General features: G+C 43.4%; 1 protein-coding gene across 1 annotated transcript in view; it reads right to left on the minus strand.

Annotated features, from left to right (window-relative positions):
* DNAH14 (dynein axonemal heavy chain 14) overlaps positions 1 to 21,426 on the minus strand; it is a 188,228-nt gene that overhangs the window by 156,428 nt on the left and 10,374 nt on the right. Inside the window, 9 exon segments of the mRNA XM_018556494.1 lie at positions 898 to 1,153; positions 3,960 to 4,056; positions 5,783 to 6,027; positions 9,624 to 9,755; positions 10,901 to 11,039; positions 13,704 to 13,766; positions 16,008 to 16,120; positions 20,161 to 20,328; positions 20,778 to 20,905. Coding sequence (XP_018411996.1) covers positions 898 to 1,153; positions 3,960 to 4,056; positions 5,783 to 6,027; positions 9,624 to 9,755; positions 10,901 to 11,039; positions 13,704 to 13,766; positions 16,008 to 16,120; positions 20,161 to 20,328; positions 20,778 to 20,905 — 1,341 coding nt within the window.

A 21,426-nucleotide genomic window follows, 5' to 3' on the forward strand; every position in this document is an offset into this window, starting at 1 on the left:
CCCCCCTTCCTTTCTGCCCTTACCTATTATCTGTTTGCTTCTTTTTTCATTCTATCTTTGTTGCATTGCATTCAAAAAAATTCACATTTGTTGCACAGTAACTAAAGCTGAACTCCAGGGAAAGGTTTAATATGATCCCTACAGTGGGGCTCCAACTGTACTACAAGGTTTAAATGCTTATTTTTGTCTAAGGTATCAGTAAAAAGCAGCTTTGCTGACCTTACCCCTCACTCCTCCAGCAGCCGGTCCTCTCTTCTTCCCTCTGGTGCTCTGGGATGTGAGGGATAATCACTTACAATGCAGAACTGACGGTCCTACGTTGTACGCGATGACATCAGAGGGCCTGCAACTGTCAGAGCACCGAAGAGAGACGGTGGGAGGACCAGTCGCATGGAAAGGAAGGTCAAATGGGAGCAAGAGATAAGGTAAGTAAAACTGCATTTAAATGTACCCTAGACAAAAATGAACATTTAACCCTTGGGCTAAAATTAGGCCATTTTTTAATTTGATTTAGTTTATTACAAAAACATTGGATTTACCACAAAATCAAGGCAGCCATTCTGTAAGCTGATTCCATATGCTGGAGCGGGGGTAGGCAACCCTAGCTCTCCATCTGTGGTAAATCTACAAATCTTATTGTGCCCTTGCCTCTGGTAATTATGCCTGTGGCTGTCAGAGTCTTGCAATGTCTCAAAGGATTTGTAGTTTCACCACAGCCGGAGTGCTGAGGCTGCCTATCCCTGTGCTAGACTCACATCAGCAGGAACTTCAAAAGTTTTATTGCTATATAAGAGCCATTAGTTCACACAAAATGGTGGCCGTTGCTGTGTGATAATGACCAGTACATAGTACTGAATGTTCTGTGATAGGAAATACTGTACATGGTATAATGTTTACCTGAGGACTGCGCTTCTTCCTGCAGAAAGGTCACTTGTTTCTTCTCACCCCTAAGCTTCTTTTTTGGTATTTCATTGGTTGCTAGAGTCAGCTGTTCAATGTTTCCACCAATCTCCGATGGAAAGTACAAGTCAGGAGGACAGCGTGGGGACATCTGCTGCTTCAGGTCTGACAGAGCGCATAGGCCCAAACTCACCTCAAACACTGCCACCGCCTCCTGCTTCCCCTCTATATTGCTTCGAATTTCACTCAGTACCTGAAATTAACCCAAAGTTATGTATTCAACACAAATATACAAATCTGTAAGCAAACTTACATTCATAAGGGTACATTCACACTAAGGCCCCATTCACATGTAGCGACTTATCGCGCGATTTCCGCCGCGATATCGCGCATTTTTGCCACGCGATATCGCAAGAAGTCGCCGGCTAATGATAGTCAATGGAGCTGTCTTAGCTCCATGTCGCGCGTCGCGGTCGCAAGTCGCTTCTACAGGACCCTTTTCTTCGGCGGATTTTGCTTTTTTCTATGGAGCCGACGGAGAAAGTCGCGCTACCGTCGCTGGAACGTCGCTGCAACGTCGCCCCGAAAGTCGCGCTATCCCGGCCGCTGCAAAGGTATGTCGCTACATGTGAATGGGGCCTAAAGGTACCCATACACTGGCCGAATTTCAACTGGTTTTAATGTATCCAGTTCACCATTCGTGTGTGGAGCTGTCGGCTCCCTTTCAGCCGGCATTCCTCAATCAGCTGATCGAAGGAGCCGGCTGGAAAATCTCAGTGAGATCAGAGCCGGCAGCCAACGAGCTGCCTACTCTGATCGGGTATTCTGACAGGGGCCGGCGGCACCTGTCAGAATACAATGCAAACAGTGGCGATTCCTTAATCAACGCGCTGTTTGTGTTGATGGAGAAATCACGTCAAGGTTGAACAAAAAAAATTGACAGGTGTGCGGCCACCTTTAGATGTATATAAACCCAAAAACAAACATTGGAGGTCCATTTACACTCCTACCATTTAATGTAAGCATTACAACAAATTGACACGCACTAAAACTTACGCATACCAAAATAGTGCCTGTTCCCATCTCAACGCTGCACTGCAATTGATTCTGAAAAATGCAACATATGCATTTTTTCTGCTTTTTAATGTGTTGGAAGGCCTATAAAAGTCAACTTAACATGTCATATAGTGAGGAGAATTTCTCAAAACTGGAGCAGACAAAAACTGAGGCACATGTGCATAGCAACCAATCAGCTTCTCACTTCAGTTTGTTCAGTTAAGATTTGAAAAAGAAAGGGAGAAGCTGGTTGATTGCCATGCACAACTGCTCCAGATTCTGTCTGCTCCAGTTTTGATAAATTCCCCACAATGTGTTTTGGGGGCAAGGTGCCAACCTGGGAACTATAGGCCGGTCAGTCTAACATCGGTAGTTTGTAAAATGCTAGAGGGCATAATAAAGGATTATATGGCAACAGGTATTAATAAACCTTGGTGAGGTGACTGGCTGTTAACCATAGTCACTCCAAATCCAGAATTAAAAAATATATTGGAAATGTGCGTTACAGGAGTTGTTAGTAACCCTTGCAGATATTCATTTTCTGTACTTGCTAACTTTCTAAAAATGTTCTTAGCCTGAAAACGGAAAACTGATGCAGCCACCACATCTAAAATTAAATATATCACATTTCTGTTCTCGTTTTTTTTTAGTTTTGGATAGAATGGGGAGGGATTGGAACCCCCATCAGGCTTTACTGCCATCTGGGTTTCCGTTAAAAAGATTTTCGCTCACCTTCTGTCTTGCTGACAACATTTTACCTGACAGGAAGTGACGGTAACCCTCCAAAAACACAGACAGAAAAGAAAAAAGGTAGAGTATGGAAAGGCTAAACAGTGTCCCTGTTGCAGATTTTCCCTCACTTCCTGTCTGGTGAAACTGTCATCATAAGGACAGGAAGTGCGGATATATCTCTGTAATGGAGCCCCAGGTAGCAGTATAATTACAGAGGGGTTTCTAATCCTTCCCCGCTCTATGAAAAGCTAGAATATTTGTTTCACTAGATTTACAATAATATTTGATTACTATTTTATTAAATGAATGGCAAAGCACCAACCCGTGCAATCTGCTGGGTTTTTAAAAAAATATTCTACAGCTGCTGCAGTCAGAATAAAAAATAAATAAATATAAAAACCAGCATAGGAATGAATATCTAGATTACTATTGGCTATTTCAATTTGCAATAGCCAATAGCAAGCTGGCTATTGTACCCACCCTCTGCTGCTGTCAATCATCAGAAGACCTGATGGAGAACTTCAGGTCCACCTCTGCTGATTGACAACAGCAATGGGCAGGTGCAATAGTTAGTCTGCTTTTGGCTATTGCAAACTAAAATAGCCAATATGAGCCTAGCTATTAATTCCTTTGCTGTTTTTTTTTTCCTCTGACTGACGGCGGCCGGTGGCCCTGATGTCAAGAAAGAAAAACAGAAACCAGGGAAAGGTTTTACTCTGCTAGATCAAGCAGAGTAAACCTTTCCGGGAGAATATGTTTCTCTCTCCCAGGTGTCCGGGAGCTGCTATCTTATAGCGGGAGAATCCCAGAACGTCCGGGAGAGTTGAGATGTCTGGAAATAGTTCCAGCTATCTCATCTTAAATTTGCACAAAAGTGTTGTAGATTTTCTAAAATGATGCCAGGGTTCTTGTATGTGGTAATTTTTAAAACAAATAGGCCTTAGAACAGCACTTTCAATCAATTTCCAGGGACGGGGTTAAACATCTCACATTATATTTTGGTTGTAAATTGAAAGGGAAATAGAAATGTATTTTCTTTGAGCACATTTCAGATTTCTATTGTGAGTTTGCCATTGTGCATCACTACTAAGCAGGAGGCCGGGCCCGCATATACTGTATATTAACCAAACATGGCTGCCACAATGTAGAGCTGTCATTACAAACTCTGTACTCGCTCTAACTTTACCCATTGTATCCAAAATCACAGATAAATGTTTTGGCAGGAGCAAGACCTTAAAGGGCCATGTTCCATCATATTTATGTAGACCTACCTTAACAATATCAAGCTCAGAGGCTGGGGGTGTTTGTTGAGTGTTACTAGCTTCATTATTTTCCTTTGTCAATTCTGAGTCAAAGAGCTTCTTGTCACTATACCGAAAAATAAAACAGAAATAAAAAATCTATCAAATACCATTAATGGCCATTGACGCATAAAGCTGTAGTCCAGTTAGTAGTCAATGCTGGACAAAGCAACAACTTCACTTTGGGGCCTGTGTCAATGGGCTTTGGGCTTGTGTCGATGGCATCAGTTCGACATCAGTATGAGACCCTTTGAGATGACCTAGCAGTATTTAACACTCACCCTCCCACTGCTCTAACCCTGTCCCAAGCAGTATCTAATACTCACCCTTCCATTGCTCTAACCCTGTCCCAAGCAGTATCTAATACTCACCCTTCCATTGCTCTAACCCTGTCCCAAGCAGTATCTAATACTCACCCTTCCATAGATACTAGCCCTGTCCCAAGCAGTATCTAATACTCACCCTCCCATTGCTCTAACCCTGTCACAAGCAGTACTTAATACTCACCCTTCCATTGCTCTAACCCTGTCCCAAGCAGTATTTAATAAATCACCCTCCCATTGTTCTAACCCTGTCACAAGCAGTATCTAATACTCACCCTCCCACTGCTCTAACCCTGTCCCAATCAGTATCTAATACTTACCCTCACACTGCTCTAACCCTGTCCCAAGCAGTATCTAATACTCACCCTCCCGTTGCGCTAACCCTGTCCCAATCAGTATTTAATACTGACCCTCCCGTTGTTCTAACCCTGTCCCAAGCCGTATCTAATACTCACCCTTCCATTGCTCTAACCCTGTCCCAAGCAGTATCTAATACTCACCCTCCTGTAGCACTAGCCCAGTCCCAAGCAGTATCTAATACTCACCCTCCTGTAGCACTAGCCCAGTCCCAAGCAGTATCTAATACTCACCCTCCTGTAGCACTAGCCTAGTCCCAAGCAGTATTTAATACTCACTCTCCCATTGCCCCAACCCAGGCCCAAGCAGAATCTAATACTCACCCTCTTGTTGCCTTATGTAAGCTCTGAGCCAATCCCAATTAGACACCATTCACACCTAAGCGTTTTGCTGCACATTTTTCATGCGCATGAAGAATCCCATTATTTTCAATGGTGCCAGTTCACACCTGAGCATTGTGTCGCTTGTCACTTGTAGCTCCAGAAAGTACATGAGCTTTTTTTTGGGTAGATTTGTGAATGTTTTGCCTCATAGATTTTAATGGGAGAGCCTAAAAAATGTGGATTTTTCACACAGGTTTGCGCCTAACAATTGCCTCTTCCTCCTAGTAACTAGCTTTCCTTTGGCTAAAGCAAAAAACATTGAGCCTGAAAAAATGCTTTAAAATCGACTGAAAAAGCTCAAGCCTCTCCATGTGGCATTAGTGGGCCAATCACCTTAAATGCCGTCTCGTGTGAGAAGTATTTTTTTGTTCCCCCGTAGCTGCATGAAGCTGCGGGAGAGCTAAGAAAAGAGGAGTATATGCAGGAGGGGTGCTGGGCATTAAAATGAATAAAAGGAAGAAAGGGAAGAGGGATGACCTCATCAGTGAGCTGCTGCTCCTTCCCTATCCAATCAACTGGCAGAGGGTGGGAAGTTTATCAAGGAAATAGAGCTTTGGAGCCAATTCTTCCTAAGATCATCCAATAGAAGGGTGAGTACTATTACTAAGACTGAAGAGGCAAACAGCACATAGAAAACACAGTAACATAATACATATGTGAGCCATAAAACAGATAATAAAAAAACATTGAAGCGTTTATTAGCGGCAGTGCAATGGTTAACGAATCTGACCTTAATTGATCATTTTTCTTCTCCTCTGTTGATTTCGCATTGTGGGAATTTTCCAAGAATTTCACAAGTATCTGGATAGAATTGGTGACCACATAGCGCAACGTCTCCTGAAAAATGCAGTCTGCGAGCTTCAGAAATCGGTTAAACTTTTCCTGCAAGTTCCTCCAATCAGATAGCTGAGTGTAGTTCGGCTTCAATGTGGAGTCAGATAAGAAAAGATCTTTCAGTCCCGCATATTCCGCTACCTGAAATACGAACAATAAAGTCCATCTAATGTGTGGGCAGGGAGGTCTATCTATTTATCTCACAAAATGGATAATGTAGCAGCAAGCGGGAGATTCAGTGGGGGGAATTTATCAAAACTGGAGCAGACAGAATCTGGAACAGTTGCCCATGGCACCCAATCAGCTTCTCTCTTCAGTTTAACTGCTAAGCTTTGAAAATGAAAGATAGAAGATATGGGCAACTGCTCCATATTCTGTCTGCTCCAGTTTTGATAAATTCCCATCATTATATTTTGTGTATAGTGCCACTTTATTCCACAACGCTTTAAAGTGGGGAACACAGACAGTAAACACTTCTGAATATAGAACATAACTGAAAACAGGTATAAGGGCATCACTAATTAAAGCTAATTATCTAACGGTGACTAGACAAATTAACAACAGGCACATAAAATATCAAACCAGTTAGTCCAGTCTGTGTCAGCACAGAGCATAGGTACAGCAAGGACTCCATGGTTTCAAATTTAACATTGAAAGCATTTTGTTATATCTTTTCAAAAGTACAAAAATACCTGTCGATCCTTCCAGAAATCCAGTGCTGTCCTGTGCACTCTGCTGTGTTATTTCAAGATCCCTGCCCAGGTTTCTCCTGTGAACTGAAGAACACCTCCCCATGACATGGAGAAGAGGAGTTGTGTAGACCTAATACACTGCCTTTCCTAGGGTGACAACACTGCTTTCCTCACCAATACAGTACATTAAGCGAGTGTTGTCACCCTAGGACAGGAAGTCTGTTACTAGCATTATCACCAGGTAAAAAAAAAGCCCAATAGGAAAATGAATGCGGCCACCACAACTAAGGACTGGTCTGTTAAAATATATTACGCTGTTGTTTCTGAGTTTAGATACACTCTAATGTAGAGGTCTGATGCTGTATGTTTTTTGAATGGCCGTGTGGAGAGTGAGGTGGAGACACAATCGTAGCGCTGGGGTCTATGAGACCTGAAGCGCTTACATCTGAGTGAGCCGGAAGTACAGCAGAAACTGTACTAATACCAGCATGTAAATGAACAGATTTGCTGGATGTAGAATAAAGCCAGCGCAATGGGGGTTGCTTTTGTGTCAATGGAATGTATACCTGCTCTAACACGGGTACGTTTATTGTACTGGATTTGGGCTTGAAAGCGTTTAAGTTAAAAAAATACCTGTTGATCCTGCAGAAAATGCTTTAAGGTGATAACTTTCTCTGCTTGCTGCTTGTGCTAACTGTTATCAAATACATTGTTATCTAAGGCTATAGAACTAAACCTGAATCTATGTTATAGACCAGGGGTAGCCAAACTCCGGCCCTCCAGCTGTGGTGGAACTACAAATCCCATGAGGCATTGCAAGATTCTCACAGCCACAGACATGACTCCTGGAGAGAGATGCATCATAGGATTTGTAGTTTCACCACAGCTGGAGGGCTGGAGTTTGGCTACCCCTGTTATAGACAACAGATAGGAGTGATGGTAGTCCTATCATGTTTCTGTTGTCTTCATACAGAAGGGTGAGTAGGTGTTATTATCCTAGGACCGGAAGTGTCTTAATGGCAGAATTACCAGGTTAAAATGAAAGAGAAGAAGCTTGAAAAATGAAAAGGAATGCAGCCACCACACCGCATAGGGCTGCAATATATAACATTTTTGTTTTTAGGTTTAGATGCACATTAATAAGTGTAACTGCCTGGGGACAAGGGTGTTCTTAGGATGGAATCCCACTTGCAAGCCAAGGCTCTCCTGGGTGGAGGCACAGTTAATACAGAAAATTCAGGAATAGTCCCCAGTCTCCCATTTAGCAGAACAACGTTTGTGTTTGGAGAGACTTGGATCTGAGTCTTGGGGAGAAATAAAGATTGTTATTCCAAAATCAGCTCTTAGTGGTTCCAAAGTGGTAGTATTATCAGTCCGATAATTTTTTAGTACACATGAAAAAAGCCAACACGTTTTGGGGGCCCAAAAATCTCCCCCTTCATCAGGACTTAATATGCCGAACTAGGGATGCACCGATACTAGTATTGGTATCGTGGCCGATACCGAGTATTTGGGCGAGTACTCGTGCTCATCGAAATGCTCCGATATTATTCCCAATACAGGAATTTCCGGTATCAGGAAGCCGGGCGGTGAGTCAATACATGTCGCCCGGCTTCCTGATCGGCCGGGAGGCCGGCTCCATGCTCTGGCTTCCCAGCCAATCAAGAAGCCGGATGGCGTGTAATGACTCACCGCCTGGCTTCCTGATTGGTCCGGAAGCTGGCCAATCAGGAAGCTGGGCAGCGAGTCATTCCCTGTCCCCTGGCTTCCTGATTGGCAAGAAAACTGGCTTCCCAGAAGCTTGGAACTGGCTTCCCGGCCAATCAGGAAGCCGGGCAGCGAGTCATTACATACCGCCCAGCTTCCCAGCTGATCAGGAAGCCGGGTGGTGAGTCATTACACGCCGCCCAGCTTCTTTAATGGGACTACTAGTATCGGTATTGGGTATCGGTGAGTACTGGAAAAAAATAACGGTACTCGATACCGAAAAATCACTATCGGTGCATCCATACCGACAACCGATAGGGTAAATCTGGACAAGGATTATTGAAAATACTTTCATAGGGTATGCTGCTGTATTGAATCAACAGTCAGTAGAGCTGCTGCATTGGCATTTAAAAAAAATGTACAATAACATTTTACTGGACTGATAACACTACTGTGGTACTCCCCTTTTTATTCTTCATTCCACCAGAGGCTCAGATCTCCTAGTTTACACAGGTCTGCGAAAGTGAGTGGATGTAATACTGCAAGAAGAGGGTCATCTGACACGACCCCCCCCCCTTTCCTCAAGACAGGCTTAAAAATACGTCTTTGTTTGTTAAATATACTAAGAAAAAGGTACTTACAAGAACAGAAGATTGTCATGCTTATAAAATCCACAATTGAGCGCACAATCTTCAGTTCAATTGTTTTTTTTTTTTCCTTTCAAATATTTTTTTTAATCTTCCTATTTTTTTAACATTTTTGAAATCATGTAGCAAATTTTTTTTAATTGCTATTCTGCTCAGTACCACGGAGGTACCGAGCAGACTAGCCAAGCCAAATGCCGCTTGGCGGAATTTGGCTTTCCACTCACTGCCGTTCGGCCCCCATGAGAATAGGGGTGAACAGCAGCGAGTGAGCTGCCGGAGCTTCGGCTCAGCCGATCCAGATGTTGGATCATCTGGGTTGAAGTCCTTCTGTACTTCAGCTCAGCCGAACATGCAGAGCATGTTCGGCTGACCGAAGACAGCCGATGTACAGATGATCTCAGCCGATGTACTGCTGGAATCAGCTGTACTGAGCCGGAGTGAATAGCTGAACGTCGTTCGGCTCTGTACACTTCGGCTCAGTTATTCACTCGACTACCTTTGGCAGCTTAGTGAATAACCCTGTTAATATTTTTTAATGAATGAATAAATGCAATAATTGGTGTTATTTGTATATCTTCCTGGAGTTTCACTTTGAAGATTCAAGAGGTAAAATGAAATAGAGATGTCATTAATAAATTGTAGATATCCATGCCCTTATATTCACAAGAATGATATTAAGCTGAGATCTGACCTTGAGAAAAGTATGGTTGATGGCATGAATGGCTTTCCCTCGGAGTGTCTGAAGCCTGGCCAGGGATTTGTCGCATTGTCTAGTCTGGATGTCACAGAACTCTTTCAAACAATAGCTGCGAGAATCATCCACCTGTAGAGTCAGAACATTCCTCAATTACCTTTTAGAAACCTTTATATAATGTGTGTACGAAAAGGTTGTACAATGTTTTGAATATAACTGTCTGTTCTGTTTCACGGTATACTCCTACACTGCTGAGCTGCAGTCATCCTAATGACTTGCACTATTCTGGATGAGAAGAGTCTGAATTACCCAATCAAGTCTAGTAGTCAATCTAAAGCCCCACCACTGAGGAACTTTAGATTAAAACGGCTATACTTTGTATTCATTTTAGCTCTACTAAAAAAATTAAAAGGAAACGCTATGCAAGGATAATTCAGAAATTGAAATATTTGACATTTTTGACACTTATGTAGAAATTATTGGGCAAGAAATCAGTAATATATTAAAAAATATAGCCCCCATTATAACAATTTAACTTTAAAGAGTTTACATTTTGATAGTTTCTTGAAGCTTTGACATAAGGTTTAATAAATGTCTTACATTTCCTTTACAGAAACCAATGACACAATTGTTTTTTAATGGGCAGTCAGTGCAGTAATACCAGCAAGATATTATCAAACACTGTAGTAGCAAATACAGGGATTCAAAGAGCAATTCCAGCTAAAATGAAATTATCCATCATGGTTGGAACAGAGCAAAGTCGGAACACTCAGGGGATCCTCCTGCTTTATGGCACCCAGGTGGGAAGTTTTCCACACTGTCATATACCAGGGGTAGGCAAACTTTCTCCCTCCAGCTGTGCTGAAACTACAATTCTTATTAGGCATTGATTCTGACAGCCACAGGCCTGACTCACGGAGGCAGATTCGTGATGAGATTTGCTGTTTCACCACACCTGGAGTGCCAATGTTTGCCTACCCCTGGCATATACTAAAGCTGGCTGAATACTGCCCTGTAGTTTACACTGCATAGGAATATACTGAGATAGACGAAGTTACACCAAAAAGCCAAACTTCTCAGCACGCCTCACCATAGTGTGGGGCGATATCCCTTCGCTTGGGTGCCAGATAGAAAGGAAGGAAAGCCTTGCAAAAACTATTGCTCTTTAGAGTGATAAGAGTACTTAAAAAAAAAAAAGGCTTGTCCCACTTCATGTTCGTTTATCAGTTATCTGTTTGCAGTATGCATTTAAAACAGGGGCAGCTTTTTTTTACCTTAATAAGCAGAACAGGTGTGTCTCTGCCTTTGTTATCTCGCTGAATGTCCACAACATCCTCCCACAATGAATGGAGGTATAGTAGGCAGTCCTGGAATAACTCATCAACTGTAAACAGCTGCTGGAGAAGTATTGCCCTGTTTCAAAAAACCACAAGACAATTATTTTTAATCGCAATGATTACACCTCTGTGACCTGAAGGCAAGTACTTCAACAAAAGCTGCTTTTATCATTTAAATGTGCACAGCTATACACATTTGTTAACAAGTGGAGTTTTGCTTTAAAGTGACATTAAAGGCTAATTCAACTCCAACGCTGGTGTCGCTTTCTGATCCAGCGCAGACTGCTTTTACTTCCTGTGTCCCACATAATCTGTCTGGCATGCATGTAGGCGGGGTTCACTCTTGGGGTGTTGCGTGTGTGTTCCCTTTGGGTTGGCTCTGGTAACCCCGTGTATGCAACTCGAAACCAGGCACCCCATGGCCAGGGGCCACGGCTCTGGCCTCGTGCAAACACTCCCACACGTGTAGTACTGCGCACACAGGGCCTCATGGCTTCAACCGCCTCTGCGGTATTCAGCGCTTCCTCCTCTGTAGGGAGAAAGGCCACCATGAACGGCACCCTGTGCCGGGCATAGCCCCTTTGCACACCTACCCTCCTCAGGATGGTTACAGCCGCGATACAGTCCAACATCACACTCCTGTAGAACCCCACCTTCTCAGAGGTTGGAGGGAGAAGAACCAGTCCACACAGATAGTCTTTTCTTGGTTTTACTTGAAGGTATTAACAGAACAAAGCATACGTTCAGCCACCCCCGAATGGGATGACGGCACAGTTCTTGTTAGTTGCATGGTGTTACAGATTAGAGACAGAGAGAAGAATAGCCCAGGTGCAGCCCAGAGTCCACGACTTACTTTGGCCAGAGGCCCACTGGCAAATATCGTCAGTCTTACAGCTTCTCACTATTCTCCGGAATCCCATCCTTGTCAGTCCTAGCTCGGTGGTTTCCCCCTCCAGGGGAAACTAGGGAATCTTTATAGCTCTACATAGTCCTAGGCCTGGTCCTGTCCTTCCCATGGACCAGCCTATGTTTTAGAATCAGTCTCCCTCCGGAGACTCTGCATACAGTCTTAGACTTCTGCTCTCCTGTACTGCTCTACACTTCTTCCCCTCCCGGGCGCCCCCTATAAATCAACTCTCCTGGGACACAGAGTCTCCCCAGGCCAGAGCTGCATCTATCTCCAGGGCCCCATGGCCATTGGCTGTACTGAACCTACCTACATGCACGCTCCTGGCTGCGTGCATTCACTTCCATTGTGTCCCTCCTCCTCTTCCCTTTGGTGGTATCCAATGCGCATGCGCTCGCACACATCATTTCCTGCATGGCTGTTCAATAAACTGTGTTCTGCAGCCGGGAGCGAGCGGTGCAGCCACAGGTAAGTTTTTAGATATTAGCTAACGTTTTTCTTTTTAAAAATGTTTGGGCATATATCTACTGCTTGCTAAATATGACTGTAATACTACTTCAAACCCCAAGATAGCTTCCAACTGTTCCCCACTATATCCAAAACTAAAAAATATTGCTCTAGTTAGGCAAGCATTGCATAGGAAACGAATGTAGTTTGCGGAAGGCAGTAAACTGTCCACACAGGCAGGGCTGGATTTCACACAAGGCCAACCAAGGGCCTCGGGGCAGCAGGCAGTAGAGGGGCAGCAGGGGTGTGGAATTCCTATATCCCGACGCCCAGGACAAGTAGTTCCGGGCGCCGGGCGTGTAGCTGTGTTCTACATTTAGCCGTGCTTTGGGAAAGCAGGGCTAAATGTACAGCGGGGAAGCTGTGGCTTGTTCTGTACAAGTGATCTCAGCGATGTCCCAGAGATCACTTGTATGTAGCCTGCAAGGCTGTCATTCTCCATTGGGGGGGGGACGCATTGAGGAACCTGGCCTTGGGGCAGCAGAGAGAATAAATCCGGCCCTGCACACAGGGAAGAACTTGGCTGGGCCAGAACGATGAAGAAATGTTGACAATACTTGACCATTCAAAGCCACATAGGAATCTGATGCTGGAAGATGTAAAAAGGTGTGTAACAATAAACCATGTCTTTTAAAAACATCCATCTTCCACCATGCCCACTAATCATTGCAGCACACCATGGCACTCTTTGTCTGGTACACTATAGCACATATAAATCCATCCCTACCATAAAAGAGCTAGTTGATTGTGTTTGGCCCCCAGGTCAAAGGTTCCCTGGGAAGGGAGGGTAGGGCACGGGAGTTAGCCACTGCCTTTTTTCCATTTGTGAGGGTTTTTGGGTACTTTTTTCAGTCATGCTCCTAAGCTAAGTTTTTGAAAAATTGCCATCATTTAAATTACCATCAAGACATGCTGAATGGTAGCAAAGTCTATCACATCTAACTCTTTCTCAACCTAACATGCCATGGCAACAGTTAAACAACATGGAGGCATGTTGCACTGGAGGAGAAGACATACAGATAACACTTCCAATATACACTGCAACCTTCAGAATTAGAGTAAATAAGTAGCAAGTCTGCTTCCCTACCCACCTTCCCCATAGCATCATATTGATTAGCATTTGATTTTTCTAAGCCTGTGACTTAAAGTGATCCTTTGTTGATGGCAAAAAAAAAGCTACCGATGTATACAATAGTGACAATAGTTTTTTGTGTAGCTCATTTTAAACCTGGCAGCAATCTTGCTATACTTTGTAATTGGCCATCACACCCTTTTGTGTTATAATATCTAATAGTTATATTTTAATGTCATATGCCGAATGCGCACCTGCTGTTGTCTGTCTTTGATCGATGGACATTCATTTTCCAGACTGTAAATGCTTTGCAAAGCCTTGGAGAAAAACAGAATAATTACAGCAATTAAAACAATAATATTAGCAACAGAAATAAAAATGTATGGAATGAATGCTTTTCAGTAGATCCTATGTCATCTCTGTTCACAGCTTAAAGGTCAGCTCCCACCAAGACATCTTTTTTGGTCTTGGATAGAGTGGGGAAGGGTTAGAAGCTCAGTCAGGTGTCCTCGATGGGGAGATTTTTCCTGCCCGAATTTAGAGCATATCTCATATTGACAATAAGTCACCATTGACAGGACAGTTATACAAGGCAGAGAAATACTCACCCGGTCCCAAGTGGCACTACCTCACTAGCTGGATGAGCAATTGCTCCATTGCTGATGAGTGATAGTTTGCAGGGCTTCCGACAGTAAAAGGAGCAAAGCTTGGAAAAAGGTAAGTATTGGGTCTGCACTTCTTAGTGATCCTGATGCTGGCAAATTTTTACCAGCAACAGGACTGGCATGTGTCTTGGGTGTAAGTGTTAAACATGTAGTATAGAAAACCATCTGCCAGTGTACTTGGCACTGTAGCACCCTGTAAGCAGGAGTGCTTAGTAAGTTAGTATTGTCAGATTGTATTCAGTCTGATGCTGATTTGTAGTCTATGCTCATCCTATTTCCCCTAATCAGTCTGTCATCCTTTGCATCTGACTGCTGTTAGATGTACCCTGGCCACAGGGCAGAGCAACCAAAATGAGAGATTGTTATGGGTATGTATGTCTCCCTAGCCAATCATTAGGAGGCTGATGGCCAGTGGTGCATGCTGGGAGAGGACATAAATATTTGGGGTGGATCATGTGAGCTTCTCTCTTCAACCCTCGGGCCCTGCCTGGGGAGAGGCTGCTACGGACTGTCTGATTTGGCTAGGCCTGAAGCCTAAGGGTCTAGCCATGTGCTTACACTGAGGCCTGAGTCTGGGGGACCAGTGGCTACTACTGATACCAAGGATGAAGATGACCAATGACTTCTAAATGTAAGTACTGCTCGGCCAGGTACTCTACACACAGATTGCCATGTCTTACTTAAAGGAGAACTATGGGGTTGGGGCTTTTCCCCATAGTTCTCCTTAGGGTAACGGGAGGACACAAACTAGCGTCCTCCCGTCACCCTAAGCTCAGTATACCACGAGCTACAATTATGTCTGGATCCGCCCAGCTGCGTGAGTGACAGTTCGCTCTGCCTATCTAGAGGCAGAGCCAGCTGTACCCGCCCCCCTCCCCGTCCATTCCGCCAGTCAGCGCTGGAGGATCGGAGCGGGGAGTGGGGAATCCAGTTCCTCCCCTGTCATGGCAGAGAGCCGTGACAGGATCGAGAAGTGAGCGAACGCCGGTATGTGTTTGCTCACTTCCCGATCTACTGAGCCGACCTGTGACAGTCTCATTGTCACAGGTCGGCTAGAACTAGGAGGTGAGTGAAAAGCACTCGCCTCATAGTTCTCCTTTAAAGTTCCTAGTCTGTAATGGCAGCAGTTACTCTGTCCTATTGCTCAAAGGAGTCCAAACCAGCCTGGATGATACTGACCCACAACCTCTCTCCCTGAAGGTCTTCAATAAAGTTTCACAGCATCAAATCTAAGTCTGGACCTCACTTTTATCGGTCACAATAAAGGGTGGTAAGTGCCTTTGGGGCAGCCGTACACCGAATTCCCTATACTGGCTATAATGGATGACCCACCTTTCCTCTGCGGCTCCTTAGGGGGTTCGCTACAGCACCCTTTAAAGTCCTAAGTCATAGCTGATATTTTTTGGTAATAAAGTGTCATATTAAGAAACCTAATCCTCCTGTCCCAACGCACTCCTGACCAGACAAAAACCCAAATCCAACTGGGTGGGTGCGGTGGTGACGGATGCCTCTGTGAAATGTAGATAGATGAAAGTAGTCACTCGCACTCCATGATATTAATGTCAATGCTGTTTATTGACTGAGATAACACACATCTCCTTAGCTTATCATGGAGTGCGAGTGACTACTTTCATCTATCTATATTAAGAAACCTGCCTAGAGCCCTGGATTACTATGTTACAGGAGAAATAAATCTTTACTTCTTACTGTATGTGCTGGAAACCTGTGACATACATGCTATTTATATATTTTATAGTATAAGTAGTGGCATTTATTTTATACAGTAAACAAAAAAATGATTTTGTTAAAATAGAGAGTTAAAAACTTATAACAATACCTTTGGAAATGTAATAACTTTTTCAAAGGTTCAGAAAGATTTAGCTTCCTTCTTACCTGAACTGGGAGAATACTCGCATATTCTTAATTGTGTAGTATTTCTGTTGCTCGTGTAACCATTCAGTAATAGGCACAGTCTCCATTATCTCTGCTCCGTTCACCATGTATATCTGAGGAATGACAGAGTAAGTGCAAATAAAAGATACTGCCAGCCGAGAGACAAACAAACAAAAGCTATACTTATTGAAGCCACAGAAATGTATATGCAGTCAGATAGACATTGTACCAACCACCTCCATTCTTACCCTTACTTTCTTGTTACAGGTAGATAACTATGACTGCGCAGTTCTATCGACACCAAAGTTAAACCCAATGTACTGTGTAATGTAAAAGACCTGCTTAGACACACATCCTTCCCTTCTCTGCAATAGAAATCTGCATAGGAATACTTGCGCTGAGGGGTGTGGTTGCAACTCAGCTCTGCCAGCACAGAGCACTGAAGTGTAAGAGCAAGAAGCAGCATTTTAATTGAGAAAAATATATATTTTAAAGCTTAACGGCAGACAGACATAAAAGACACTAACTGTATTTTCTATTGCAAGCAGTGTAAAGACTTGAATTTGACTTGGTATCAGCCTCTTGCAGCCCATGTACAGCAAAGCTCAGGCTGGGAAAGTGAGAAGCAACACAATGAGTCAGTCAGTTGTACTGCAATGCTCATGTGCTAACTAGGAGCATGCTGGCAGGAGGAAAGGCCAAAGGGAAACAGGGAAATGAGCTCCTAATTCTACTTTTTCTCCTTCACTGTTCAGACAAAGGCCGAGGAAGGGAAAATACTTGTAAGTGTTACTTGAAGGGGTTCTAAACCCTCCCGTTTTTTTGCCTATATCCACTGCTATCAAGCAGTAGATATAGGCAAACAGTTTAAAAAAAAAAAAAAACCGCTAAAACAGCGGTTTAAACTTACCTTTTTTTCTTTGCGCGCTCCCACGCCGAGAATCAGGAACTGCTCGTACGGCCGCAAAGGATCTTGGGGCGAGCGCATGCGCAGTTACGATTCTCGGTCGGGAAACGAGCAGAGACGCAAGGTAAGTCTATGGACGCGTGCACCCGCCTGCAGACACTGATGGATCGGAAGTGCCTGCAAGCAGAGGGGGGTCAGCGCTGGATCGGAGAGCCGCCGTAACGCTGGAGGGACAAATGAAAACATCAGGAAAGAAGAAGAAGATCGGAATAAAAGACATCATTTAAGGTAAGTGCTGACATTAACATGGGTGGAGGGAAACATTTTTTTGACTTTAATGTCACTTTAACTGCAGCAGAGTAAAAACAGGTCCCCTGCCCTACCAAACAGCATATTTCTGTGTAAATCACAGGACTGGATGGAAAAATATACAAATTCTTTGACAGGTAAAATATTATTACAGGTATTTATATAGTGCCGACAAATTACCCAGAACTTTACATAGTTGCACATTCACATGTGCTGCCCGCAAGGAGCTTACAATCTAGGCTCCCTGTCTCAGATGCTTGTATGCATAATTGATTGGGGTTAGTGGATCAGACTATAAAGGTGGCCATACACTATACAACCATCGCAAGACTTTTGTCTTGCGATGGTTGTAAAGTAATTTAAAAAAACGTACGATCTGCCCTTCTTGGACAGGCAGATCGTACTTGCGATCATGGCAAGCCCGCCCCCCTGAGGTGCGGGCTTCCGATGACCGCAATGCTGAACGGGCAGTGTGCGCGTGCGCACACCGGCCCGTGCGGCATTGATCTTACGATCATGCTAAAAACCAGCCGAAAATCGTACGATTCTCGGCTGGTTTTCTAGCATGCTCCTTAAACAAAAGACGTGCGACCGTACAGTAGAATCGGTTGCACGTCTTCATTCACACTGCACGATCCTCGTACGATTTCCCACGATTCTCATACGGGAATCGTGCAGTGTATGGGCACCTTAAGTGTTCAATTTAGACAGGAGCCAATTAACCTCTCAGTAAGATGCCAACTTGGAGTGTGGGAGGAAACCCACACAAGCACAGGGAGAACATGCAAACTCCTTGCTGATAGTGACCTGGCCGTAATTCAAACCTGTGACTCCCAGTGCTGTAAGACAGGAACACTAACCACTACACCACTGTGCTGCCCAAGCAGCTCGCTTACATTAGTCACCAACCATAACATGCAGGGATACAGAACTATAAAGTGATCAGAAGGTGCCAAACTTCAGACAGGATTTAGCATAACATTTTTATTTATTTGCCATTTCTATGTTTTAATGGAAACCTAAACTAATTAATATTTGGAAGCATCCATTGTTGACTTCCATCTGAGAAAAGCTATTTGCCTGGCTGGCTCTGGCGTGAACACTTTCCGAATCACTAACCTCAATCAAGCATGCAGCCAGCAAAGGCACATCAAAGTCAGAAATTCTGCTCCTGATCAGAAAATAAGAAAGTACTGAAACCCTGGATCAGCATGACAGCCAGGATAGCAGCATTTTTTGGAAATATAGTTTAATCTTAGCAGTTTATATAATTTCTCATTATAGGGGTCCTCTAAACTTCATCCTAGGAAATCAAATGTATTAATTTTCAGCACTTTCAGTTCCTGGATTCTATATTGACCACCTTGGTTAAATATGGGTGTGTCTAAATTCCACCCAAAATTTAGGAATTTGTTTTGGCTGGTGTTGCTGTTCAAACTATTATTCCAAATAGTCCTCACAGGAAAAATGTTGTTCTTTATATCTACAGGGGAAACCACCAATATCTATTCACAATTGCTACCATAAGGGAGAGTGTGTGATGGAAATATTTGGAGACATGCAGGCAGATGGTTTATAAATTGCAGTCAGGTTTAATCATACAAAAAGAACACAGACAAAACTGGACTGTGAAAATGTGTAGAAATCCAAAGCAACCAATCAGAAATGATATCACTGGCCTAAATATAAGCTGAATGAGTTGGTGTGCTAAATGTTGCTACACTTTAAACACTATCACCGATGTTTGCATTGATTTATGGCATACGTCTGATAGTTGTGACCTGTTATCTTGTATGACTAGAAAAAAGGTTAACCCATCATAACGTTTATGGAGCAATCTAAATATTCAGACTTTAATTATTAAAACTATGCGAGCTTATATATGAACAACACTGCACACTCAGAAGCTGGGAGACAGTATGTAAAGCTCGGTAGCAGACAGGTTACCAAAAACAATCTGACAAATATAAATCAGTATAAAGACCTAAGATAGCTGACATACACAGTGCGAACCGGCTGAAATTTGCACAGTGAGTGCCCCTGTTGGGACCCCTTCGTCTAGTATCCTCCAATCAGAAAATCAAAGTAGCCGGATAGAAAATGTTTGAGCAAACAAACAGCAGCCAATCAGCTGTTTATAACAGTATATGGCCAGCTTAAACCAATCAATTGCAGTCACTGTTCAGATATTCTGACATTGGAAGGTGCCAGTTGCTTGAATAAAATAACCCGGCAGGGGAGGTTACCCCATATATAACCTGGCAGTGGAGGTTTCACCACATAGAAAGTTCTGCTCTAAGCCCAACTAATTGGAGTTCACTGTATGGGACAGAGCACATTAATATAGTGGACCTCAGGCATGGAGGTGGCCAATCTTTTTCTTGTACAAGTTTAAGAAGAATATTTGGTAACTTGAGAAAAGTTGACATTAAATCACATCACTAACATATGCAACAATTGCACCCACATGTTGTCACTATTGTCATGTGCACTTGTAATAAGACCAGGTCCCAATCAGCAGACAGTGAGGTGACACCAACAGAGAAAATGGTGTCACCCACCTGGCTGTGCTTGGAGTTCAGCTTTAAAATCCAATTTTCAAAAACTCTAGGTCTACAGAAAGGTTGCTTGAGTTGGGGCTGTTCTTGACTCTGGACTTGACTCTTGACTTAAATGGTGGCCAGCAGTACATACACAACTCAGCAGCCTAACAAAAGATCTGAAAAAACTGCTGGATTGGGGGAAATCTGTACAAAGCTGGATATAATGTATCTGGGTGATGGGATATGTGCCTTATGTCATACACAGAAGCATTAGCTGCTCCAGCAGACATGTCTGTAGTTGGGAAACAGGGCCAGAAATGGTGATACTGCCTCAGCTCTGATGTAGAGTTACACAATGCAGTCTCTGGGAACTGTGCTAGTTTAGTTTTCGTACCTTAGACAACCGTGAGGCACTGACAGTCCAGTACATGCCAGACTGTACTGCAGTAGAAGCTGGAACCACTTGGAGATCATACGGATCATATCGCATAGAGGGGTCATCATGACCCCTGGGCAAACAGTATACAAATTCTCCATCGTCTTCCTTCATTAGAGTTTGTTCCTAAACAGGGAAATCGTAGACACATTACACACAGTATTTTATGGAAATACATGCCTAATGATTTAAGCCTTGCCCTCAATATGTGGCCCTGTGCTATGCCCATATTGCAGAAAGATACCCCACTTTTGCTTTGTGTACAGGCCCAGAAAAGGAAGTGCATGGAACACTTAGGGGGACTACTCACAAGAACAGCAGCTGCAGAGACAAACTGTCAGATGCTACGGGGACTGGTTCTATGTTATTCTTGGCTCGACACACCCTTTAGATCTGGGAGTCTGGGAAGTGCTTGGTGATGTCTGGTACCCATAACTGGTACACATAGCAAAATGAATGACATGACTACAATCCTGCCAACAGCCTGGTGTGGTTGGGAAGACACAGACTGACCTGATTCTAGAAAATGACATTTTCAAAAGCAGGAGAATTTACTGTTTAAAGTTTAACCTTACCTCAATGAGCCGCTTATATTTATCAGACTTTGACAATCTGGGCACCTGCTGGAGACCGGGAGACTGTGTTTTCCAGCCGAGTCTGGCTCTCAGCCTGTGGATGTGCAATATGATGCTGTCATCTGGAACTGGAAATGATGAGAGCAAGTCACAAAATGATGGTACGGATACTGCATGATACTACAGATTACTTTTTCTCAAAGAATTTGTAGCTTAGTTTATTAAAGTGTCTTAAAACTGTAACCCATAGCAATCTCTATTGTTCAACCCCCCTCCTTTACATACATCCCTTTGCCAAACATTTGGTCGGGTAGAACGATCTTGTTAAACCCAAAAGCGGCTACCACAGTTCTATAGTCAACCTCCCTTGTCTATGACTACTCTTAGTATTTAGTTGTTTAAAAGAAAACCAAACTTCTTTCTAAAGATTTTTAAATACACATATGACAGTGATAGGATTAAAGGGACACTGTCACCTTATCCATCAAGAGCAAACTAATTGGCTATATACTTACCTACATATGTGGTCACGTGACACCCTGGATCTTCTATTTCTGCACTGAAGAATGGGAGAGTGGCCACATCCCTCCCTGGTGATTTGGATACTTCCTAATGGCTGTTCATAGGTGGGATTCTTACAGAGTCCTGA

Source organism: Nanorana parkeri, unplaced genomic scaffold (genome assembly GCF_000935625.1).
Source record: "Nanorana parkeri isolate BGI_ZX_2015 unplaced genomic scaffold, ASM93562v1 scaffold240, whole genome shotgun sequence".
In the NCBI taxonomy this organism is placed as follows: domain Eukaryota; kingdom Metazoa; phylum Chordata; class Amphibia; order Anura; family Dicroglossidae; genus Nanorana; species Nanorana parkeri.